The sequence below is a fragment of the Capricornis sumatraensis genome, chromosome 10 (genome assembly GCF_032405125.1).
Source record: "Capricornis sumatraensis isolate serow.1 chromosome 10, serow.2, whole genome shotgun sequence".
Classification (NCBI taxonomy): Eukaryota; Metazoa; Chordata; class Mammalia; order Artiodactyla; family Bovidae; genus Capricornis; species Capricornis sumatraensis.
In genome coordinates this window covers 55,260,875-55,288,028 of record NC_091078.1, presented here as the reverse complement: position 1 = coordinate 55,288,028, position 27,154 = coordinate 55,260,875, and the positions used below count along the sequence as shown (strand labels likewise).

The 27,154-nt window shown below is 40.0% G+C and overlaps 1 protein-coding gene across 14 annotated transcripts in view; it reads right to left on the bottom strand.

Moving 5' to 3' along the window:
- ARPP21 (cAMP regulated phosphoprotein 21) overlaps positions 1–21,508 on the bottom strand; it is a 113,947-nt gene extending 92,439 nt beyond the window's left edge. For 12 of the 14 annotated variants that reach the window (XM_068981554.1, XM_068981555.1, XM_068981561.1 and 9 more), the window contains exons 1-7: positions 21,380–21,508; positions 19,910–19,951; positions 19,049–19,138; positions 14,828–14,972; positions 13,289–13,367; positions 12,583–12,642; positions 11,718–11,858 (exon numbers count right to left, since the gene is read on the bottom strand). In XM_068981554.1, the coding sequence (XP_068837655.1) occupies positions 11,718–11,858; positions 12,583–12,642; positions 13,289–13,367; positions 14,828–14,972; positions 19,049–19,138; positions 19,910–19,951; positions 21,380–21,508 (686 nt within the window). The remainder of the gene's footprint in view (positions 1–11,717; positions 11,859–12,582; positions 12,643–13,288; positions 13,368–14,827; positions 14,973–19,048; positions 19,139–19,909; positions 19,952–21,379) is intronic. The other 2 variants (XM_068981564.1, XM_068981566.1) reach the window with 2 other exon arrangements.
- Positions 21,509–27,154: the final 5,646 nt, after the last annotated feature.

Genomic DNA, 27,154 nt, shown 5'->3' with positions numbered 1-27,154 from the left:
CATTGTACTCAGTTGGCTGGAGGGCCTTACACCTCAGGATAAAGTACAGAAAACCTGCATCATATCTTCAATATTAATGTAAATGTTATCCATGGAATTAACATGGAATAAAATATAGCAATCTGGGTGTGCGGATATGACATTTTAAGGAGACAGAGTAAATTTGCACTTCATAATGAAAAGATCATTGACAGTAAAGGAATTAAATATATTTTGGTGGAGCCCAGTCACAGGACCCTTCAATCACTTATAACACTATAAAGTCTGACAATATTATAATAGCATGAATAGCTACTGGTCACTGTAAATGAGAACAATTCTCCAGGAGTTTTTTTTAAAGCTTCCCAACATTTTTAACCACTCAGATATTGTTATATACATATTTTTATGTAACAAGGGAAATTAAGATATTAACTTGAACACAAATGCTAATCGTAGCAATGTTAATTAATCCTCTCCTAATAGCCCTGAGCTCTGAACATCTGATAAACTCCAGTCAATGAAATGACTGGAGAACGGCTAAACATACAGATCTGTTTCTTGTATTTGTTGCTAATCATCTGTAAATGTTCACTTAGAAGTGAAATGGCACCCATGATCATAAGATGAATTTGCTTCAGACTAAATTCTTCTTTTGGAGAAGGAAATGGCAACCCACTCCAGTGTTCTTGCCTGGAGAATTCCATAGACTGAGGAGCCCGGTGGGCTAAAGTCCAGAGGGTCGCAAAGAGTCGTCAAGTGACTGAGCATGCATGCAAAGTGCTCTTTAAGGAGAAAAATATTTAGAGTGAGATTTCAGCATACTAACCAGAGATAGACTGCAAGTTCCATGTGGGTGGGGATCTTGCTTTTTTAAATAGTGTATCCTTGGTGCCTAGAACCATGCCTGGCATTGGGAGGCATTTGGTTGGGTGAATAAATGACTCAGTGTATGAATGAATGAAAATTTAGCACAGCTGTATATAAGTCACAGTAACTCAGGGACAGATCAAAGAATCACTAAGATATGTGGTCATAAATTCATAAATGTTTAAATTGTAAAACAGAACAGGATAGAGTTGGGTTAGTAGGAACATAAATTCAAATTCAGAACATTAGGAACATTTTAAAAAATCAGATTTATGTTTGACTGCAAGCTGACCAAAACTAATGGTGTCATTAAATAAAAGGTTTTCACACTGGAGGAAAAGAGGTGGAAATGGGAATTTTAACTTTTTTGGTTTGGGAACTTCTCAGTTTAAAGTGTCATTACAGTTACACAAGAGCTATTTAACCATTATTTTTGAAACTTCATTTGCATTTCTTCATAGTGCTGGTTTATTTTTATTTCATAGCAGGACATATTCAGGAAAAACACATCCATCACTTAAGCAGGGGTAGTCAAAGGAGCTCGTCTAAATCAATAATGTAAATATTATTGAGAGCAATGATATTTGTTACTCTGATATAAACTATTCAAATGGCATCATCCACAACTGTTTTCAAAAAAATTTGTATTCGAACATTAGAAATTAATAGTACAAATAACTAAGCATTTTTTGACTTACCAAAAGTGTTTTGAAAGATTATAAAGTAACCATTTGAAGTTTGCATAAAAGGAATAAAATAAACATAATAAGATTTTTCCAAGTTGACTTTATAGAGACTTACCTAGAGGTAAGGAGTAATTTTCAGTTTAAACTCGTGCAAACTGTAGTTTATGACTGAAATATTACATGTGACTGCACTAAAAATTACCAGTAATGCACTGTTATATTAAAGCTTTTAAAAATCCTTTTAACCACTAATTTAACATCATAGTAATATTATTTCTTAGCCACAAAATGAATGAAACTATATAATATGGTATGGGCCTTCATTTAAAATGGTGATGAATTACTTTCAATGGATCAAGATGAGGATGTAACTCTAAGAACTCCTCAAAGCTGCAAAAGGTCACAGTATTTATTAAATGAATGATAACTAGAGTTTACTATGTATCTCGTGCCCACGCATTATACTTGCCTGCAGTTTTTAGTATATGTGCTGCTAAAGCAAGCACTACATGCCTACGTTATTTTTCCTGGAAGATGTTAGTCCATGAGTTATTTCTACCTGTTTATCATTACCAAAAAGCAGAGAAAACAAATCTAATGTTTCTTCTTGTTTTAAAAAAACAGTGTTTTCCCACAATTCATAGCAGGTATCTACTGTGGCACTCATTGTTCATGTGTGGAGAACAGCGTGAGCATTTCCAGTCTGTCTTGGGATCCCCTAGTCAATCCTTCCAGAAGTTTCAACCAACTCCTCACTGTTCCTGATTAGACAAAGCTCATGAATTGAGAGGCAGTATGGCTGAGTAAAGGGACTTCCCTGGTGGCTCAGGTGGCAAAGAATCTGCCTGCCAATGCACAGGAGACAGGAGTTTGATCCCTAGGTCAGATGATGCCCTGCAGGAGGGCATGGTAACCCACCCCAGTGTTCTTGCCTGGAGAATCCCATGGACAGAGGAGCCTGGCGGGCTACAGTCATGGGGTCGCAAAGAGTCGGACACGACTTAGTGACTGAAAAACAACATTGCATAAGACTATCAAACTGTCTGACTCAACTGGTTCCAAGTTTAGTTTTTTTCTCACCTGAGGCTTAAAAGAAGATGAGCATGCTTTATTGTGTTTTTTATCTTTTTGATCCAGAAGTATTTTCAGTGGTTTATTCTCCCTGCCAGTTTCTTGAAACCAAATATATACTTTTCTTCCAAACAGTTCAGCTTAATCTCTCCCCGCTTCCTCCCCCAACATACACACAAATGAAGAATTTAATTCTACTAAATGCAGAGGAGCATCAAGGGACATCTTAAAATTTCATCCTGAATAATGGAAAGATGGTCAGCAACATGCACACATCTTAACAAAGAAATGTGGCTATGCACAACAGGATGAAATGCGTTATGTGTAACACATTCGTCAAAAATATTTTAACAGTCAAACATATTAGACAAGTCTAAGTGGCCCTGTTCCCTTCACATGGGAAAATATTCAGTTACAACATTGACAACTGATGTGTGTGTGTGTTGTGTGCTCTGTGGCATCCGACTCTGCAACCCCATGGGCTGTAGCCTGCCAGACTCCTCTGTCCATGGGATTCTCCTGGCAAGAATACTGGAGTGGGTTGCCATGCCCTCCTCCTCTTCCTGACCCAGGGATTGGACCCATGTCTCCTTCGTCTCCTGCATTGGCAGGTGGATTCTTCTGCTGAGACACCTGAGGAAGCACACTGACAATTGATATGTCTTATTTATAAAAGAAAGTCCTACATTCTTCTTTCCATACTTAATAATTTCCACTTTCGCCTTGTCCTTTTGATTCTCTTTTAAATGAGACTATACCTTACAAATTCAGTATTCTAGCACTTAAGTCTGGAAACCAAACACCTTCAACCAACAAACTACAACTTCTCTTTCTACTCTGTACCTCAGTTCCATTTTTCCTAGAGACACAGTGATACGCTCACAGCCTCTCCAGTAGCAGGAATCTTAAGATTAATAAGACACAGGAACTACACCAAGAGGATTCATTGTAAACAGGCTCTGGCCTTCAACTTCCTCCAAGGTACAAGTGCTAACATGACTGCTCCTCTTCAAGGTGGATCTAGAAGCGACGAAGGGAGCCTGTAGAAACAGGGCCTATTTCTGCTGCCTACAGGAGACCAAGCTGCAGATGGAATGAACCAAGTCACCGTAATCTGTCTCCCTCCAAAACTACCGTACATATAGGAAAATACCCTATGCAGTATTTATAGTATATAAATACTATAAATAGTTCATGTATAGTGAACCTTCCTCTGCTGCTGCTGCTAGGTCGCATCAGTCGTGTCCGACTCTGTGCGACCCCATAGACAGCAGCCCACCAGGCTCCTCGGTCCCTGGGATTCTCCAGGCAAGAATACTGGAGTGGGTTGCCATTTCCTTCTCCAATGCATGAAAGTGAAAAGTGAAAGGGAAGTCACTCAGTTGTATCCGACCCTCAGCGACCCCATGGACTGCAGCCTACCAGGCTCCTCCGTCCATGGGATTCTCCAGGCAAGAGTACTAGAGTGGGGTGCCACTGCCTTCTCCAGAACCTTCCTCTAAACTGCTGCAAACTGTAAAATACAGATAATGTCTTTACACACTTCTACACCTAGGCTGGCACTTACATACCATGTGTTTACACACACATGCACAGAGTCCTGATCAAAATGTTCCTGGCTCCTCCAATAAACTCTGGATAGAAAGAAGATGAATCTGACGTACTTCCATGGGAAGTATGGTACTGAATGTCTGAGAAATGCTTGGCCCTTGAAAGAATTGAGAAAATGGGTCTTATCTCAGTTCTAAGTTTTGCCAGGACAGTTTTTAATCCAGTGTGTTCCGTGGTTCTGGAGTTTTGCATCACAGTTTTAGTATTCATTTTTGTATTAACATTAATTGAGTTCTCTGTTAACTTTAAAAATATTAAATGTAAATTAGGATTTTATTTTTTTTAAAAAAGAAAAAGGACAACAAAAAACAAGTGAATGGATAGTGTTCGGTTTGTCTCTTGCTTTTATCGTCATTTGGGGTCATTGATTCTGTTCATGTTAGTTCTTGTTCTCCAAACCTCAGTCGTGGCTGAGTGACAGGGGTGGTGGATTTCAGGCTTGATCTGTGAATAGATCAGATAAGATCAAGACATAAATCTCAGCCTAGCTCTACCTGCCTAGAATGCTGTGAGCTAGTTAGCTAGATACTTGGAAATTATTTTTAATGCATACAAAAGTTCTTTTTAAAAAATGTTATATTCAAGATATTAACATTATAGAAGGTATGTGCATGTTTCATTACAAAATTAAACAGTAAATTATACATTCAATACTCAGAGGCCCATAAATAATTTCACATTGTGAAAAGAACATAACCCACTTTATTTTCTCTCCTCAATGATCTATGTCTGTCTCACCTACAGACTCTGGTGTTGTCTGAGGTATTTGAGGAAAATGATATGAGAAAACACATTGAAGAGAAATGATATGCGGGTTGACCATTGTTAATAAATAAGTCTTAACTTTAGGCTGGAGTACTGTTTAGAGAAGTAGGTTGTGTGTTTAGGAAAAAAAAAATTGTCATGGTTTTCCTGAGAGGAATGTAATTCTTCATTAGGTTCCTGACCTTTGGCTTCAAGTCAGATGATTTTCAACACTTTTCCTATAAAAAGTGTACAGTAAATTTGTCCTGTTCAGAAAGGACGGGATGCCAACCAACTACTCAAAGAGTTTCCAAGAGGCGCTTGGAGACAGTGATACTAGGTCCTCTTCAGAAGATTAATAAGCAAGCATCGTCTCAGGATGCTGCTCAGTTCATTTCACTGCCACTCACATTCCAGCCAAAGGAAAAGAAGGAGAATAGATGTGGGAGGAAGAGCATGGGTCTTTTGGTTTGTTTGGTATAAATGTACTTATCACCTGCCGGCAGTGAAGCGGTTAAGGCTCAAGAACTAAAGATTCCTACCTTCAACCTGAGCCCCTTCAGGAAACTAAGCAGAACAGATGCCCCTTGAGGGTTGCTGGCCACGTCTCACTAGTCTTCCCCAAGAGGGTGGCGAGTCCCTTGGTCCTGTTCATAGGGAAGTCAGCGTGCCTCATCTCAGGGATGTTTAACCAAGTCAGCTGGGCTCAACTGCTTCACCCAGAGAGGGGCTCTGTTTGGCTGAATCAGAACAAGTTTCACGGTTCTTGAGATTTATCAAATAGCTAGCTCAGATCATTAAGCAAACCACGGAGGTCACTATATACCACTCCTCACTCCTGGCCAAAACCCACATTCACACTGGGAATCAGGCACTTGGGCTCCTGAGTCTGGACTCTTAAGCGTCACCCTCAACGTCTGCCTTTGAGTCCTATTCTTGTTTCCTGCTTGTGAGGGCCTGTAACCTCTCTCCCCAGCAGACCTACCATTTCTTTCCTGGCTCTGTGCTGTTAGACTAGGGGATTGGAGGCAAAGACAGTGGCAGAATGTGAAAGACAAAAGAAAAAGTTGTTCAAGAGATGACAACATTTTAATATGAAGATTTTTTTAGAACTAGTTAAACAGGTGCTCTGACACACGCAAAGGCATTCAGATATACATGGGACTCTCTCTGCCTATGACTGATCTTGGCCCTTTGGAAAATACTAGGGAAAGTAGATGGTTTCTAGTCTTCAAATGATACACCTTGAACATGCATCTTTTCTCTCGGAGGGAGAAAAGCAGAGAGAGGTGTAGAAATTGTCTAAGAAAAGAACAATGAGCTGCTCTGGGCTATACAGGTAGGAAAATAAGCAAAAGAGAGACAGTGAAAATTAGAAATAGACGCAAAGAGAAGAACAAAGCTTCTCATAAAAAAACAGACCCATGTATTTGCAGCATTTACACATATATATTTTAAAGCACAGTTCATCTTTTAACCTCAATCCTAAACATCAAAAGTAACATGGGACTCCCCTGGTGATCCAGTAGTTAAGAATGAAAGGGACATGGGACACGAGTTCGATCCCTGGTCCAGGAGCATTCCATGTGCCACAGGGCAACTAAGCCCATGCACCACAATTCCTGAAGCCTGATTTCTAGAGCCCCTGAGCTACAGCTACTGGAGCCCCCACACCCAGAGCCTGTGCTCTGCAGCCAGAGAAGCTGCCACAATGAGAAACCCACAATGAACAGTAGCCCCCGATCTCTGCAAACAAAGAAAGCCTGTGGCTCAGACGGTAAAGTGTCTGCCTGCAATGCGGGAGACCCGGGTTCGATTCCTGGGTCGGAAGGAAAGGCATTGCCATTCTTCCCTGGAGAAGGAAATGGCAATCCACTCCAGCACTCTTGCCTAGAAAATCCCATGGACAGAGGAGCCTGGTAGGCCACAGCCCATGGGGTCGCAAAGAGTCGGACACGACTGAGCGACTTCACTTTCACTTTGTGCACAGCAACAAAGACCCAGCACAGCCTAAAGTAAAAACAGACTTTAAAAAGTAACATGATAGAAAGTAAATACATTTTAATTATCACTTGAAGTACCAAGTTGCACACACCCTAATACCTCTGCCCCAGATTTCCAAGGGGCTCATCTGGTATTGCCAAATAATCTGACAGTTAACAGAGAATTCCAACAGAAAAAAAATTTATAAGTGCTAGAGATGAAAACATACTTTTGGCCATACGCTGGGGAGAGAGAGCCCGACTAAAGCAGAAACAGGACCGAGCCTCAGTTCAAAAACTCCATTCGTTATTTCAACAAGATGACAGTACATTCTAAACAGAGGCATCGCCAATCATTCAGACCTGCTCTGTGGGCTGAGTGTTGTGCTGGATGGCTGAGGTGGCGCATGCTCGCCTGGCTTCTCGCTGCCTAGCCCTGAGAAGCAGCGAGGACACAGCAGTGCCAGGGGAAGGTGACTTTTCTTTGCTAACTCTCCATAGTGCACCAGTTCACTTGGAAGAAGGCACCTTTTGGGAATGAATCCCAAATGAACACAACTCTTATTGCTTCCTCTCTCTGGATGACTACACCCTTAACCCCACGCTCCTGTGGCTATGACATGAAAACATGCATTTGGACAATTGAGTTGCTTGGAAGAGTAATTTTGTGTTCACACAAAGGACAGGCTCATCTCCTGCACTGTCGTTATCCGTAAACATAGATTTTTCATTTCTGAAAACACCGATTGAAACGGAGTATAGGAAGTTTCCACTGACTGGATATCACTCCCTCTAAATTCTGCATATTTTTTCCCCGAATATCGCACCTTGTAGTGGTGATAAAGAAAATCTGGCAAATGCTGTCATATGGGAGGAAGTATCTGTTAATTTACTGACACCACTGAGTGAACCTTCAAAAAAATCTTCTCCCTCAATCATCATTTCTTATCAGACTACAGAAGATTTAGGAGTGGGAATTCTCAATCAATCCAGGAGATCTTGGGGATGTCGATCAAGATAGTCTGGATTGTTTTGCCTTAAAGAGAGTTAGATTACTTAGTAACATTGTTCTTGGCATGAGACACACTGGGTTGAGATTCCAGCCATGGAAGGTCCAAAACTGAGTCTAGCATGCAAGCTTCAGTAGTTATGAAGCCCTGCAGGATACGGAATCTTCCTGTACCAGGGACCAAACCTGTGCACTTAATGTTCTTCTTCTGTAAAATGAGGCTCTAATGACTTAGGTTATAAGTTTGCTTTTAATATTAAATGAAATAATATACATTAAATAAGATGTAAAGTATCCAGTACAATTGAACAAATAGTATGCAATGCTCTAAGTGATACACATGCCTGTGTATATATAATCCCCACAGTCTGTCGTCATGACTTAAATATTTTGCACTTCAGGTAAGACTATTTTCTCTCCATGTAAAACTTAGTATGTTCAAGACACATTCTATAGGCACTTAAACTGCAGACAATCTAGAAAAACAGGAATTCTGGAAATAAATCCCAGCCAATATCTAGCTGACAGGCATCCGCTTCAGAGGAACACCTTACATGCCAGCATGGTCACTGAAAACGAAAAGTTAAAAAAAGAAGTGTTCTCCCTCCCTTAGCCCTTCAGTTCATTTTTGTATCTTCCATCCAGGTTTTCTGCATTTCTCCCAATCTACAATGACGTTTAAATTATGCATCTCCATGCATTTGTTTTGGGGTACTATTAAAGCATACACATTGAAACGGTATCTCCAAAACACAAAACCCACAAGGAATCATCTGAGGAATTTCCATCTCAGCCTCCTTCCTTTATAGAAACGGAAACATTTTCATCTAATAATATATCTAAGCCAATATGGTCCCCACAACCAACACAGGCCAGCTGTCCTGATGGCACAACTCTCAAAATTATCAGAGTCAAAAATATGCAAGACGCCTGGAACCTGAAGAGATGGTCTCTTTTGAACTTTAATTCCATGAAAACATGGTACCAGACTTTCAACGTCAAATATAATTTCCCACAGAACTACATTTCTCCTTTGCTAAAACTGCTCCAATTGATTCAGGTCCTGAAAAGGTGACTGGATGCTATTTATAAAAGCACATTACATTCATCTTTTTCTCCTGTTCTGAAAGATATCAGCTTCCCCCATCCCCATGTCAATCCCTGGCAAGAGCCACTCAAGTCAAGGATGGCCAGAAAGGTGTCTGGAATAGAGTGGTGGGATTTGACCCAGCTGTGGATGAAAGATTATTAAATTCAGCTCTTCAGGAAATACCTTGATTGTCCATGACATACAGTCATTCATCTCTTTTGTTTGGGAGTCACAGAGAGGGGACTCAATGTTGATGATCAAAGGCAGGAACTAGACAAAATGCCTAGCAGTCCAGGCACTTTGTTATAGGAACAATACCTGATGGTGTTTCCTGCACAAGTTCTTCTGCTCTTCCTTAAGGCATAAACACATGGTATCTATTGGAAATTGGTCATTAAAGGAAAAAAAAAAAAAGAAGGCAATGGCACCCCACTCCAGTACTCTTGCCTGGAGAATCCCATGGACGGAGGAGCCTGGTAGGCTGCAGTCCATGGGGTCGCGAAGGGTCGGACACGACTGAACGAGTTCACTTTCACTTTTCACTTTCACCCACTGGAGAAGGAAATGGCAACCCACTCCAGTGTTCTTGCCTGGAGAATCCCAGGACGGGGGAGCCTGGTGGGCTGCCGTCTATGGGGTCGCATAGAGTCAGACACGACTGAAGCGACTTAGCAGCAGCAGTGTTCTTTTGGAAGTGAAGAAGTCTGATTATATGATGCTCATTAGCAGAAAAGAAAAGTTTTAAGGGACAAATTATGTTCTCCAGTGGTATTTGGAAACTTGCAAGAAACACAAGGATTCTGAGATTTGACCTACAGAACTTTCTGAAATAAAGGGAATGTTCTGTATATTCTCTCATTGGTACACCTGAAATATGGCTAGCCTGACTGAGGAACCGAATCTTCAAGCTTAAATTATATTTCAATAATTAATTTAAAACGTAAATAGCCATATATAACTAGTGACTACTATATCAAACTGATTGCAAGTTTGGAGCCATTGCTGAGTTACCAAGAGCCTTTATACAGAGTGTTTTATTTTCTCAAAAACTGTTTGACAAGAAAACAAGTCTCAAACATGTGTATTAATATTTATGACTATGCGACTGCAAAATCAGGGGTGAATTAAACATAAATGCACTGTCTCTACTAGTTGAAACCACATCAATCTATTTGATCTATGGGCTTATCCACGTCTCTTATGGCCTCATAGAGAAAGAATTAAAAGGACAGATTTGCTTGCCTAGTTTGCAGTCAGTGTGTGCCTGCATTACAGTATCTGAAAATCATAAGAAAAACCAGAATGAAGAATGAAAAACAACAACAGCAACAACTAGGAGTATTTAATAGAGAGGGAAGGATTAAAGGACAGTGACCTTTCAGTCCTACTACTGTTCAAAATAGGAGGTCCATGTGCCAACAATCAGATAAACTGGAAAGCTGATGAATTTTAAGATGTGTTTTGCCCTCACAATAAAATGCAACCACAGGACCCAAGACTTCTGAAGCTCAAAGGCCTTTAAACATTAACCATTCCAAACTCTCTCCTGCAGATAAATAAATAATCTGAAGTCCAGAGAAGAGAAGCTCTCAGTGTCCCTGAGATAATAGACAATCTCAGTAGCCCCAGATCTCCCAGCTTGAGTTCTCCCGACTATGACCTTCACACTCATTCTGCTCATCACAGACTGTGCCTTGAGCAGAGAAGGGGCATCATCTCCACCCCAACAAGCCGCAGCCTCCAGAGAACAGAAACTAATGTCTGAACCACATTGCTGTGCTTGACACAAAAGTTCCCTTCGGTAATATGGCATTCCTAACAAACCATGCAATGTGCACAATTTACCAAACACAACTGTCTTAAGAAATTGCTTTATATGAGGACAGTTTTTCAGTTTAATGTGTACTGTGCTATAAAAATGGTCTGTGCTTCAAGGAGAGGTGGGTTCAACAGACATAGTGTGAAGTTTCTCAAGCAAATGACCACTCATTTTATGTTTTCAGTGACACCATGAAAACATAGTGAGATAGAAGCAAACAGTTGTTGAAAGAAGCAAAACCAAACAAGCAACCTTCTTTTGGAGCCAGAACTTAGATATTATCTGGCTCAAAACACTCTGATTTTATAAGAAAAAAAAAAAAAAAAAACTGGGAGGGCACATTTTACATAACTTATTTCAAATCACCCAGGTAGTAAGTAAAAGAATTGGGTCTTAGAGGCCAAACTTCTGTCTCCATGTTTGGAGTTTTTGTTATTCTAGAAACCACAGTAAGATCAATGTCTTGATACCAGAAAAAGAAAGAAAAGGGTAATTTTCCTATATATGTTATTGTTGTTTTTAAATGTCTGTTATTTTTAGTCAAAGTTGTAGCTGACATAACATAGTCCATGTTTTCTATATAACCACATGGATTACTAATGGAAGGAAGAAAATTGTGTTTCAGGAGCTATGTAACAGATCAGGGAATAAATATACTTTACAGCCTAAGTTTTATCAACTTTCCTGGTCACAGGTAATCTTCTATAGATAAATGCCACTATTATTGATAAGAGCAAGAGATAAATAACTCTGTACATTTTTAAATGCCATGTACTTTGAACTAGATACTGTGTTCTTATAAATGAATCCACAAGAGAAAGAGAAAATGCTAAATAAATACAGTGAAGGGGCTTACATTCTTGTGTTGCTGGTCTTGTTGATGATGACCGATTTCCCTGTTTGATCCACGTTGTGATCCAGCCCAAAGTAAGCGGCCACTCGATGGACAAGCATCCTCTGATAGGATGACATCTGAGGAAACTTTTTATAATGATTACTGGAAAGGAATACAAGAAACAGCAGTATCAGCATTTTCGTTTCTGGCCCGTAGTACATTTGAGAGATACACACACAGAACCATTTCTTTTTCATTCGAACCATTAAGCTTATTTCATTCCTGGCATCACTCAATGTTCTCATTTCCAGACCAATTTTCCACTTATAGATGTATTGATTAAAGTACAATAAGTGTTTTTGTTTTAGAGTTGTGCATTTCTCAGACCACAGGGAACTCAATGTTTGCTGGAAAGTATATTCTGTTTTAGTTCAGGAGATCTTATCCACAGAGCCAGGCACAGCCACAAATGACACGACATAATACGGGACTGCAGATGTCTATCTGGAGATGTCACTACACGGTTGACACTGAAAGCAGCACAATTATTTCCAGGCATAACTGACTACAGCCAGCTGGAGCCCATTAAAAAACTATAATAAAAACGAAGAGGGTCGCTTCTTGTCACTGCTACTCAATGCTAATCAGTGGCCCCCTGTTTATAGCCATTTTGTCAGGAATTTAACAAGCACGAGTACACATGGTCCAAGCAACAATTCCCATCAGCACATAGCTCCTAACTCCAATAGCATCTCTATTTAATGAGTCAGCAAACACATTAAATAATGTTTTATCTACCCCTAAATCTTTCCAGAATGAGTGATTAAACCCATACAGCAAACCAAGACACATCAGATTCATTAACCGGCACTGCGATTCAACATACTTGTTGTCACCAATGAAATCAATAATTTCCTGCTCCATTTTCAGGAGTATCATCCTGTCTCTGCAAAATAAATGTTAAAATGAAAAGGCTTTATGGACTGTCTATTCCCAAAGACTTAACAGTTTCATTTACATGTATGGAAAAGATTGTTTAAATCTACATAGCTACAAATCAGCATCGAACTCTTCTCTGAAATGTGATGTCAAACTATCTGTAATTCCATTCTCCTTAAAGCGATTCCTCATCTGTTAAGTATGTTCTGCTATTGAAACCTTTGTAGTTTTTAATGCTAACTAAGACATGCAAGGTATTAGGCCCATAAAACACACCAAGTAAATTGTGTATTTTAAATTAATAGGAAACTTTAACAAAGCTAAACCCAAATAGTTGGTTCAATAGCTGCCCTCAAGCATATTTGACATTGCTTCTCAATCTCTATATTTTTCCCCTTAATATGTATCTCTTTGTGACCAGAAAGGCAGAACTTGTAAACTATAATTTATTCACTGGACAAGTACCCAGGGACTAAGACTAGCTAAAAACATAAACATGAACACTATTAGCAGAAAAGAGAAAATACAAGAGACGGTTTAAGACATCAGAGATGGACTCAGCCTTCTACAGCTTCCCTCTTAGAAGTGTTTGCATGAATTATTGTAACATTCTACTTGATGCCTCTAAAAACAAGATTTACTTAATGATTTACCTGGAATTATTCTTTAACGTGTTAATCAGAAACTCATGTAAATCTATGCCTGTAGAATCCGTATATTCTTGGCTGCAATCTGAAACAAACAGCAGGATGGAGTTATGAGAAACGGCAGGGGGAGGTGGGCTGAAAAGGGTTTTCCCAGCCTTTCCCTTTTCCCTCACGCTCAGGTAAACTTTAGGTGAATCTACTGGTGTTAGAGACACATGTTATGAAACTAGCAACCTGGCAACATTAAATCAGGATGAAAATTAGATTCGGGGATTAAGAACACCCAGTAGATTTCCAGTGTGGAAAGACCTAGCTGTCATAGGAGAGGAAGTGGGCACGGTCTGGGTGGGTGGGTGGGTGGAGTCAGATGTCATGAGTTCATTTTGGGCTGTCAATCAGCAAGGGCATGACCTCTCCATGACAGTGATGGGTACTCCCAACCCACAGAGAGAACTCTCAAGAGCTTGAGATACCATGGAACCCTCTTTCTCTTAAAATGGAGAAGGCAAAAACTGAATGCTCTGTTGGAAAACTGTCTAAATATTAACTGATACAAAATATAGGAGGGGATTAAATATTTCCAAGTCTTTCAAGTCTTTTGATGCTGTCTAAAGCTTAATTTCTAAAGCCATCTTAGGAAGCTGTACTTGTTTACTCTTGGATATACCTTGGTTTTTAGATGTTCAGCAGCTGAGACAATCATTATAAGCAGATCTGCGGTTATGGAGCATATGTGAAGTAATTGTCATTTCTCAGCTGATCAAATGCCTTATACTGTCTCAGGTATTTAAAAACATTAGTCCATTGCCAATTTGTTTATTCATGGAATTCTTCATATCAACTTAATTTTGTTTCTACTTTTGCTTTCTTTTTTTGTTTGTTTGTTTTACTTTTGCATAATTATATGTAAGGCAACAAGTCGAAAAGTCTGGATTGTAGCTTGGTGGTTTTATAAGGAATGACTTTTGGGGAAGAAATTCTTCCTGTAGTAGAATTGTGTATATTTTACATGAGACATGATGGGGCAGTATATGTGTTGCAGAGACCAAATTCATTTAGGCCAGATAAAATGTTAATATGTGTTCCATTGATGTTGACAGATACATCTGCACTCTGGGGACACCACTTACCACTTATCAACTGAGAATTGCCAATCCACTGTCTGTCTTTTAAGATAAACATGAAACTTAAAAGATATAAAACTGGGTACCACTACTGTTCATCAGTTCAAATTAACTGGACTAATACATCTGAATTAAGAACAGACTTATATTCACTCCCTTGTACAAACTTCTCAAAAACAGATCCAAATGAATATCCAAAGAAATATGTGATCCTAAAAATAATCTTTTTAGATACACAAAAATGACGTCATGAACAGAAAAAAATCAAGTTCACATCATCTTTTACACACACACACATACATACACATACAAAATTTTATGCAAATTTTGGTGGGAGGTGATATTTGTGTAAAGTCTAGAATGTATTCTGTGACTAGTTATGTATAAACTGAGTAAGTTAAGGAAACATTTTCACATTCACCTTTTGACAACATTCTGATCTTGGGTTTTTCAGAGGTTTTATCTTTGTTTTTATCCTTTTCTTTTTCTCTTTCAGGGTCATCTTTCCTAGATTTATCCTCCTCTTGCAGGCTGGGAAAACTGGAAAGCTGTAAATGAATTGATTCCTGTTGGGGAAAAAATATAATAATTTAGGGCCAAATTTAAGAATCTCTGTCTGGTTTCCATTTTGCATAGAGATTATTAAGAACAGGAAAATGAAAGCCAGGTACAGATTTTTTTTTTCTTAAATGGTAAAAAAAATTATACCTGTCAGAAAAATAATTGTTCTTTAAGATGAATTAACTTCGGAGGTCAATGGAAGGTCATGAGAAGTAGCTAGTACTAAAACTTTGCCTTGTGAATATTAACCGCAAGCAAGCTAAATTCCTGTAGATCACAACTCTTATTTTCTCTATAGGCTTATTTTTACACAGGTAAGAAAAATTTCTTTATCAATAAGTTTGCATCACAGCTACTATCATGTCTTAAAAATTAACATAAAAAAGAGGCTTCTGCAAGCTCTTTTATATAACTCCTTGAACAGAAAAAATTGGCACAAGCACAGACAGACAGATATTACATGAATCATAATTACAGAAAAAACAGACATAAATAAAGGCTATAATAGCCCATTTACAACTAAAATTTTGTTTCAGAGCCACATAAATACTGATTTCTATCACTATGAAAAATAAAAATACAGAATTGAAGGAATCCTAGATATGGGTTATCCTATGTTGCTCACAAAAGCTATTAATAAAGCATTAAAACTTACAATAAGCACTGCCTTTTGGAAAAGGTAGAAAATAGGACTATATTTTCCATCAATTAAATATAAATATTCAATATTACTTTAATCCTAGTATCAGTGAATCCTTTCAAGATGTAAGAGTCTCTTGAACTGATGCTTGGTTGACCATTTACAGTATTTGGACTGGTTCCACTTTTGTATTTATTGATTTTGTACTGAAACAGATCATTTCATATGAACTCATATATCAGCCATTTGGATGATAGTATGTTCACTGTTTTGAAGAAGAATGAGCCAAATTATGTTTTTCAGTTTTCTGAAGAAACTATGCTATGATTAAAACTATGACAAATGAGCCAACATTAAGCCCACTGGTTCTTATGTAAGAGATCATCTAAGGGGAAAACTTTCTTCTACCGGCGACATTAACATTTATGATGTTAGGGGAAAAATATTCCCAATGACTAATAGTGTTTCCCACTGAAAACTAAACTAAGACTTTTCTACATGTGACTAAACTGATGTCTCTACATCCTCAAATTATGGCCAATCTGGGATTCTTAATGGTTCTTGGTAAACCTAGCTGATCTGACAAGCAGAAAACCAAAGTCCTCCAATGGCAAGTTCCTTTTTTGGGAGGGGCTCTATTGTGTATGGAGAAGGCAATGGCAACCCACTCCACTGTTCTTGCCTGGAGAATCCCAGGGACAGCAGAGCCCATGGGCTGCTGCTGTCTATGGGGTCGCACAGAGTCGGACATGACTGAAGCGACTTAGCAGCAGCAGCAGCAGCAGCTATTGTGTATTCTGGGCTGGAATAAAAGGTCACCGTGGTTGGAAAGCTGCATGATACAGAGGATGAGTTAAAACACATTCTCATGGTAAATAGTTATCTTAGCCAGGATTCCTGATATTCACATGTTTATCCCGGGGATGGACATACACAAACTATCCTGGGGATGGCCATATACGAAACTGAGTGTAATCTGATGATAAGGTCTTTTATCACAGCACTTGGGACAGAAATGTCTTAGTCTGCATAGATTCAGGCAGACTTTGGTGTTACAGTTTGCTTCTACTTGCTAAGGAAAAAGCTGGAACATTTTTGCTCCGAGTGGGGAAGAATCAATTCGACAGTGGGTCAGGAGAGGAAAGCGAGGGTCCCAGGTCAGGAAGTGGTCTCATTACTTCTTCAAAACCGATTGATCCATCGAGCCTCTGTAAGTTTAAATCTAAAATCAAAGAGGCTTGGAAATATGAATGGAACAGCAGAGGCTAAAGGACATTATTTAAAAAAAAAAAATGTACAAACTCCTGCCATGTGTTGACAAACATTATACTCAGAAAATCACCTGCCTTTTCTACACGTTATGGTTTTGAAAGAACACACGAAAGTGCTATAGAGTTGGTAAAAAACAATCTGTTCTTTTTTAATATTTTTATTGATATGCTCAATAATAAAATACAAGTGTTAAATACATCAGTACAGGATAACTTTATCTCCAACAACAGGAAAAGAATGATTCAAGTTGCAGTAATACACTGATAGGTAAAGAGTATAACATTAGAAAAGAAACACTTCCTTTAACTTAAGGACAAACTGAACCATCTGCTATGGGTCTGAGATCAAGTAATACAGGTAGCAAGAGTTTTTTCCCCACACAGGAAAATGAAGGCAGTTTTCCAAATACTGTGAATACACACATATTGGGGGAGCCATACAATCCGTATACCGTACACTTCGGCCAGTGTTGTCAGGGATTCAGTTCCCACATGATGTTAAGTGCCGGTGGTACCTAATGAAAGCATTGTATACAAGCTCAAAGGTCTGCTTCTTTATTCTCTAAAAGAGCAGCAGGGCTACTTGCTTATATGTGTTTGGGGGGGGGGGTGGGTGGCTGGGCAGGCGGGCCCTGCTCCCACCGCCTCAGCCAGTCCCCAGGAAGGCTTGCAAGTTCTAATTCCTACAAAGCTAGTCTCAGTCACTCAGCATGGGGCCAGCAGGAGCAAAGTACCATTTGCCTCTTACTTCTCTGCTCCAATTGCAAGGAGTAACCTAGGCTTAGGTCCAGGGTGGGCACAATGATACAGATGATCACTTGAAAAAAAAATCTCCTCCCAGTACCTCATCAGATAGGATGAAAAAAATCAGATGAAATCTATAAAGGCTGTGTTCTTCTGCCTGGCATTCGGAGCAGGGGACCACTGGGGCATTATTTCTCTCAGAGTCTGTCATTCTGCAGAATTAACATGTATTGTGTGCATTACATCACAAGCCATCCATCCACATTGAATGAGATATGCTGTGATATTCGCCTCATTCCCCCTTTTGAATCTCCATACAAAAAAGAAGCACAAATAAAATGCTGAACAAAAGCCACACGTTTCTCAGAGCCCAAGGAAAATAAAACTTGTATGAAACATAGTGATGGCTACTGAAATCTAGCCCGCCCTTGGCGTACGACATGGGTGGCAGGTTAAGGAAATGAGGCTAGGGGGAAAAAAAAATACTCTAAGATGATATCTACGAGGAATTTATTTTTGGTCCTTTGAAAGAAAGTGCTCTCAACGCTCTCTGTATCCAAGAGGAAAATTTTGAGAATTTTAATTAAATTATAAAGAGAAAAGCAAAACACAGCCCCCCCCCCAATAATGCTAATTTAATCAATTTTTCCTCCTCTGAGTTCAGATAAATCATTTTACTTTTGTCCTGACTGCTCTCAGCCTCTGATAAAACAAGGTAAAATTTTAACAGCAAGACCATTTTTCTAAAAGCGAATATGATGCCTGAAAGGCAAACAAAAATAAATACCATGTGAAAAGTTTTGTTGGAAGTTGAATTTTTAGAGCTTAATAGCCTTGCTGTAAGGAGCAAAAATTAGGGGTAAGGATGTACAGCAAAGTGTTAATAATATTAACTTAAATTCACATTCATCTCAGATTTATTTCTGGACCATTTTTCCAGTAGTGAGAAATCTCCACCAAAGGCCCTAAAAGTATGTCTCCAAAGCTCAGTGCACCTTATTCACTATTTCTGAAACTTCATAAGAGCCAAAATTTGTGTTTTTATAGGCAAGTGCATTTTGGGGAGGTAAGACTCTCCACTAAGGGAGGAGACGTGGTACTTAGGACTGTATTTGGTTCAGTCTGATCAAGAGAGAGCCTTTGAGGAATAGCAGCACGGCCGTGCTTACATTTTAAGTTTTAATCTAAAATCTTTTGAATTCCTTTCCATGTGCAGTGTTCAGAGGGTCTGGAAAAAAAACAAATGTAATACTTTGAGACTGTTCAACTAATTTAGGGCGTCTCAGAAATAGGGGAGGAAGCTGGACTGTGTCTTTCTTCAACTAGTTTGTGCTTCCCCCCAAGACACTGTTTAATGCCAAATAAATGTTCATGCACACGGAAGCAGATCCCTTTCATCCATGACCCATAAAGACAGGGCGTATACCTGGTCCTGAAGACTTTCCCCTCCTGGTCTGGCCGAGGACTCTTCACAGACAGCAAGGCTGCGAGTCAGTTTACCTTTTCCTGCTCCTGACTGGGGAGGCAAAAGAAATGGGAAGGAAAGGAAAATAAAGAAAAAACAACAACCAGGAAATAAACTCAGGCTGTCAAACCATCTCCACCTTCTCTGGACATTCCCAAATCAAAATTTTTAAAAGCCAGCTTCAAATCCATAGCTCAGGGCTGTCTACACTGGTTCCAAGTGTTGGACCCCTGTGTCAATGGGGACAAAGCGTCTACTTTGGCTCAAAGCATCGGATCTGTGTTGATGGCGATGCAGGTGGAGGAGAGGGTGGAAGAATAAATTTAAAGAAAACTCTTAGCAAACTGCCCATCGCACTGGGAATGTACAAAGAACGTACAAGCAAGGAGGAAAAGACAACAGATGAATTTCTACTAAAACTGGGTTTGAAAGTGATCTGACTGAGGAACTATGTTAAAAGTTGAAGACTGTATCCTAAACATCAGAATCTGTTTACTTCAAGGCAGAAACTAATCAGACATACAAAAAAATTTGCCCCAAATTTGATTTTAAATGAAAAAATGAGCAGCAGTTCCTTTGTAAAGCACTGTCAAAGTTGCCAGGATCAAATATATATACACTGCAGCTATGTGAACCCTAAATGCTCTAATTAAAAAGCACATAGAGCAAGAAAGAGCAGTGTCAACACGACCACATTAAACACAGGCAGCGCGGATGCAGCCAAGATCTACATACAGCCCTGTGTCTCCTTGGCAAATCCTCTAACCCTATGCGACATATGCAACCAGGATATCAGGTCAACGCAGAACTCCAGAACCCTACCTTGGATTTTCTTCTCTCTTGGTTCTGAGCCGCCAGACGCCTCTGTACGTTAGAAACAAAATCAAACAAACCAACAACCAGGAGAGGGAAGTGGGGGGAGACAGAGAGAGAAAAACATATCACTAGAGTTGAAAAATCAATAACAACAGCAATTATAACCATTGGGGAGGACACCTCCTGCCCTTGCTCCTCCAAAACTTTTGACCATTTAGCTTTTCTCCTTCCCTCCTTACAGAAGCTCATGTGTGCTTAGTAGCTCCGTTCTGTCTGACTCTTTGTGACCCTGTGGACTGTAGCCTGCCAGGCTCCTCTGTTCACGCAATTCTCCAGGCAAGAATACTGGAGTGGGTTGCCACTTCCTTCTCCAGGGGATCTTCCTGAACCGAGGATTGAACCTGTGTCTCTTACATCTCCTGCACTGGAAGGCAGGTTCTTTACTGTCTGAGCCACCAGGGAAGCCCCACAGAAGCTTGTTGGGGAGGGCAAAGGCTGGCCTTGAGGTCATTTGGCCATTATGCCATTATCTGCCTTTGCACATTTATGAAATAAAAACAGTTACCACTTTTGTAGTTTGGTTCAAAGAAAATCGATACAGGTTATTTGCAAGTCTACTTTGTTTTCCTTCTGCCAAATCTCCTTCTCTCATAAATCCTGACCACTTAAACATATCACTTTTTGAGTACTCTCAATCACCCTCAAACTACCCCCTGCCTCTTCCAGGCATTTTCTCTCTCTTCCTGGCTGGAAATTCTAAGCTTTTCCGCTAATAAGAATCAATGCTTAGCCCGCGCAAGAAGGTCAACCTGCCTGCCAGAGCTCATGTCTTTGATATTTCTTGGTCTGTCATGAGCTGGCCCTTCCTCTTTTCATGGAATACAAATCTATTTTTAAAACTCAGCTAGTATAAAGCTGCCTCAGGAGAAGCTCTCCACAAACTCCTTGAGGTGGTCTGGAAATTAATATGGAGAAGCTGTGGGCAAATTCAGTCATTAAATATGTTCTTTGGCTATATATATATATACACACACACTATTTCAAAGGGCATTTTGACCAGAATGTACTGTTTAGTCAGAAAAAAAAAGGACTAATAAATGGGAAAAGAGAAGATTTGCTTTATGAATTTTCTATTCATTTTATTTGGGATTCCCAGGTGACTCAGTGATAAAGAATCTGCCTGCCAATGCAGGGGGGAGATGTGGGTTCAATCTCTGGGTCAGGAAGATCCCCTGGAGGAGGAAATGGCAACCCACTCCAGTATTCTTGCCTGGAGCATCCCATGGACAGAGGAGCCTGGGGGCTCTGGTCAATGGGGTTGCAAAGAGTTGGACATGACGGAGCATACGTACACATGTTCATTTTACTAGTCAAACTCTTTACAAGCAAGAAGACAAACAAACCTTCAGAGTATCTTCAAAATGAAAGAAAGGGGTGCACAGAGTGGTATGACAAATGGGATTTCCCAAGGCTCACCTGTAATTCCAGTTTCTCCTCCTCGTCCAGACTTTCAGATTTAATCACACCATTCTCCGGAGTGGCCGTCTCCTGCTCAGGCCCACCTTCCTCCACTATGGTCTGACTCAGGTCTCCTGGCTCAGACATTCTCCCAGATGCAAATTAAAATCACAAGGTTTGACACCCTATAAGGTGAAGACATCAGAAAATAAAGTCAGCGCGGGGTGAAGTCTTGACCATTACGGTTGAGATACTGGATTCTTCCCTTTGTTCTCAAAATCAAATGAGCAACTCCAGCCTCTCTGCCAATTGCACCCAAAGAGAATAAAACAAGACCAAATCAAGGACCCCAGACAAACACCAAGAGGCAGATTTGGTCACTCAATCCCTTGACACACACATACACATGCTCCTATCAATACACCTTGCTGTCAGGGTGGATCAATACATCTTAAACTGAGACACCCAAGTCCCACACACCTCCCGGTTCCTATGCTCCACTCCAAAATGGAAGCAGAAGAAAAAGAGAGTATTTCCCCAACTCTTCCTCCGCTTCCGAGTTGGGAGGTGGTACCTTTCTGCTGCATCTCTAAGATGACTCACAAATGATTTGCAAGTTTCAACCACAGACATACCTTCCTGGGTCTAAGGGATTCAGTACACTCTACTGGGGGAGAAATCAACGTAAGAGGTAATAATTCAGAACACATACAGGATCCCAACCTGGCAATAAACCATCAGGGACTTCAGACTTCAAACTGACTGAGATATTATTAAAAGCAGAAGCTCTGCCCCCAGCCCCTGCCAGTGGCTGGTGCTGTGGAGATCCTTTGGAAGTAACTCCAATGAAGTTATCACAACTGAACTCCAATGCTCTAGGCTCATAAGAGATGACTACACAGATGCTAGAAATGACTTTTTAAAGTATAAGCCTGTTATTGGTATTTTTTTTCCTCCCTACCTCTATAAAGCCCCTGACACTTCCCCTTCTGATGTGCTGTCAAGTGAGGCTCATGAATAATTCAGCTTTTACTTCCTCCTCAGTTTTTTTTTAAGAAAGAAAAAAGGAGAAAAAGGAAAGAAAGGAAAAAAAAGAGGAAAGAAAGAAGGAAATTAAAAAAGGACAGAAAAACAGAAGGAAGGAAGGAAGGAAAAAAAGTAAAAGACAGAAAGACCTTGTAGCCTAGAAAGTCACTTCTTTCACAATAATTCCCAAGTAATGACTGCCCTGTTCCCAGTCATTAAAACGGTAATTATTAATGGGCATATCAGTGTCTTGATATGTTTCTCTGGGAGTGTTTAATTACCGTATACTAATTCAGTACTAATTCAGTAACTTTATTTCCAAGTGGACATAGGAAACATGAGAAAAATCTAATAACACAGTAATTCTGTTGCAAATATGCTAAGACCTACCATGACAGGACAGATGGTATCTAATGATATTGTTAAAAAAACACAGGCTCACTTGGCAAAGGATTGTGGGAATGGAAAAGTTTTCATCAGGGATGATGGCTGGAGTTTGTGAAGGGCCAGTGAGCAAGGCTCAGAGGTTTGAGGAGGTTGGAGGATATTCCCTTCAGTGTACCTGACAGATCTCTCATATTTCAGTGACACGGGGGAGAGATGCAGTTAACCAGATAAAAAGTTCTGTTTCCCAAATCAAACAGTTTGTTTCTCAATGTACTGAGTCGGGGGAGGAGACAGGACTTCTGTTTCCCTAACTTTTTTTTCCTGGAGCATTTCAATCAAAAACAGATCATGACCAGATTTTTTTTAAAAATGAAATGCACAAATTGAGCTCTAATTTTACAGACTCTGAGCCAGCCGAATCCCTTATACAGATGCTGTCTGGGTGGCCTTTCAGGAACTGTTCCATGCAGACATGCACATTTACAGACTGAGGAAAACATTCAGATGAAGTGACAGCCATCCGATGGCAGCTCTTTACCTTTCCTGCAGGAGTCCGGCTGCCGGTCTTGGCAGCTTACGAGCCGCTTCTGTCCTTCGCTGGGAAAATCCACACGTGGGATCAGAGACAACGGGAGTCCCATGTCCCCATTAACAGTTCAAAACGCCCATCTCCATGTGATTCCCTTACACGGTCTGACACATCGTCCACCTGAAAAAAAGACGAAAAGTCAACAGTAACGATAATGGCAATGATCATGGTAGGGGCAAAGGACTAAACAAACAAGACTGGGTCCTAACACTGATGACCGGCCTCCAGCAAACCACGTTCACGGCTTGATCCACTCCACCTGTCCCAAGCTGCCTGCTTCTTCTCTAATGAAGGCTCCAGCCGGCTGTTCAAGTCAGAGCGGCACCCACGCAACGAGCTAAAATTAACAATTGCATTATGCGCCGAAGATTACTCACTTCAATTTTAACCTTTTTTAGTGAAATCTCGCACTTTATATTAAAAAAAAAAAACAAGCTTGTGTGTTTGCCTTCATGACAATCCAGATCACCTATGAGCAAAAGAGTCTTGCCTCCTTTTTTTAACCCCAGCCTTTGTCTTAATTATAGATCAATACAATCTCCAGAGTACTGTTTTTTTTTTTTGTTTTTTTTTTTTGGTGACTCTTTTCTTTAGGAAAACTATCCTAAGAAAGCACATTGAACGATTTTTGACTTAATGAGGCATTAGCTGTAAAAGTGAAAAAAAAAATACAAAGAAAGGAAAAAGAAAACTTTCGTTGAGAGAGCTCTTTTTTTTCCTCCGCTGACAGTTCAGGAAGAATTCCTAATATTCTCGTCGCTGGGTGAACACCATCCATCCCCCGCCCTCCCCCATGAGGACTGCCACCACCAGCTGGGTATTCTGTTTGACAGCGAAGCAATCCTGCCAGAGGGATTCAACAGACTTGCAAACTTTTGAACCTGTTGAAAACAATCCTTGCTAGAACGTGCACTTTCCTTTTCTCGCAACTCCTCCAGGAGCAGCAGCCTTACAGCCTGAATGCAAACAGAGACGGATTCCTAATAACATTTGCCCAACCCCGAGCTGTATCTCTCTCCCAGCGTTGCAACTCTACCCTGGCGCACATCTGCTGAATACAGCAGCCTGCACACGTGTTCCGCCACAGACCCGACTTTGAAAACACTCAGTGCATCTCAGTTATTTACTCTGAAGTTGAGAAATCCTCCCTGCCTCCCCCTCGCTCCCCCTCGCTCCCCCTCGCTCCCCCTCCCAAGCCGCCAGGAGCACAGCTGGCTCCTCATCAGGTTTTACTGCAGCCTGATGAACAGCCTATTGGGTTATGACTACATTTGTTGTGGGAGAGGAAAACAACTGTTGAAAATTCAATCGTTTCTACAGTCAATTCTTTCCAGCTTGATTGACGTCTTTATTAAAATGGCTGTAAAAAGTGTTTCTTTTGTTGTTAAAAATTATATAACTATTTTTTAAGGACATATTGGCGAAGGAAATAAGAAGTTAGGATCAAAAGGCATTGGTCATCGACAGTAATTTTAATTTTTCAATTTTGACCAGTTTTGCATCACAAACACTTGATATTAAATAGAAGTCAACATGCCTTAAAATTAGGATCTATTTAAGCAACTGGCCACATATTTAATGTATCTTAAAATAGAGGCACCTGTGATAGATGGATTTACCAAATGGTTTCTGGCTTCTGTTTTCCTTTTGCCAAAGAGAATGAAGTTATCAATGATCACTGCAGCCTTCCCGTCTCCTTTTTCTGATGCTCCTATTTGCACAGTGGGGTTAATCCAGCCAGTGAAGTGCTCGTGCGGTTTTCAGAGCTAAGCCTTAGATGCCTTATTCCAGCCCCAGTAGGTGGATGCAAGATATAATTCTTTCCATGAAGAAAGAACAAACTGAGATTCACGTAACCATCTCAGAGCGTGAACAGCCTGGATATATAGTGTGTGCGTAATTACCAGGACACGTTTGGAAATAGCACTGTGCTCTAAAGCCAGCGAGGTATTATTCTTGCATTCCTGAATCATAAAGTCATCATCCACCAAGATAAAAGGGAATATGGGCATATGGGAATGAGCAGAGAGGAACATATGGATCACAAATATTTTTGTAACTGATTAAAATTGTTCTCTTTGCTGAGAAAGTGTTGCCAGGAAATCAGCCCTAGTCCAGCTTTCCGTTCCCCTAACTAACCCGACTCTTCCTCTGTCATTTAATCTTCACTTGTGCCGATTTCTCCCATTTTACACAGAGAGGCAAAACCATGTCTAACAAATATATTTTATCCAACATTTGGTTAATGGATATTCTGGCCAAGTGTCAAGTGTTATGTGGTTGTGGGACGGGGGGAGGGAGAAAAAGGGGAGACACTCAACAAATGCACAGAATGAAAGTTACTGCAGTTCTTTCAGTTACAAGATTTTAACCATAGATTAGGAGGTGATATGGAGCCAAGGCAGGCAATGAACAAGCTATAGGAAATTGATCAATAACACTAGCAGCTATTTACCATGAGGACAAAAATGACCATTTCACATTCTATTCATGTTGTTTCTTATTTTTTTGGCTGACTTTAGAGTCGGACACGACTGAAGTGACTTAGCAGCAGTAGCAGCAGAGTTGCAAACAGTAGCAGCTGGGTTTGTGGGGATGAGAAAGAGAGGGAGAGAGAAGTACAGTGCAAAAGACCACATATTCTTTCACCATCACCAACAAAATAGGTGTGTCCTAATCATCTGTCTATGTGCGTCTGCATGTTACATATATTAATCGCTGGGCTGTTGGGTGGAGAAATAAAGCTTGAGGTTTGATTCCTATTCTAGCAGTGATTTATTTCTCAGAGGATATCTAAAATGGGACATCAAATTCTATTTGCAAGCTGGGAGAGTCACTTTATTAGTCACTTTTGTGACAATCCTTCTACTCAAAATCAGCAGAGGATGACTCACCCCAAATCACTATAGGTCCTTTATGATGAAACAACATAATCAAGATTTACTTATGTGAACAATTGAGATGGTTCTCGCTTCTACACTATTCCTTCTCTTTTTAGCTGGTCGCGGTTCTGCAAATGTAAGCTGCTGGTGAACTGTGATATTAGTCATCCGTCAGTTGGCTGCATAAGGTATTTAAACGCTGCAACCCCTTAGCAACCAAAGACACAGCCTAGTCTCAAAGCAGTTATTCTGTTAAAGTTTAAAAAAAAAATAGTTTGAAGGTTTAAGATTAAGTTTAAAGACTTAATAAGAGAGGAAAGTAATTGAAATGTAATCCTTTTAGAAATGAGAGCCACCATGGCATCATGGCATGAACAGAAGGTACAGATTAATACCTTCAGTGAGGTTGAACATTTCCCCAGGTAACAGAAAGATGTCAATAAGAAAATTTCACATAAGTTTACTTTCCCAAAGAAAATGTTCTCCTTCAATATACGTGTGTAAGAAACACTCAACCAGGAGTTCTATCCTTTCATTAAACTCTTTTTGGTCAACTCCATGCACAAGCATTCTGTAAGATTCTTGAACCACCCAGGCAAATGCCAAAATAACCAGACAACTGTTTTGGAGGAAGAACCTAGGAGGAGATTTAAGAAGAGGAATTTTCATACTAGGGATTTAAGGGTAGAATTATTTTACATGAATATTCTTATTTCAACTTGGATAGCTAGGCAGTTTATAAATATACAGTAACTCATGTGAAGAACAGTGCTTTTTCTTTCTTATTACAGCAAACTGGACATAAACATAACCTTCATCAACATTTATCGGGCTTCCAATAATGGAAATAACTGATGTCAAAGCTTTGGACATAAGAACAGTACCACGAAAATCATAAGCGCCTTTAAA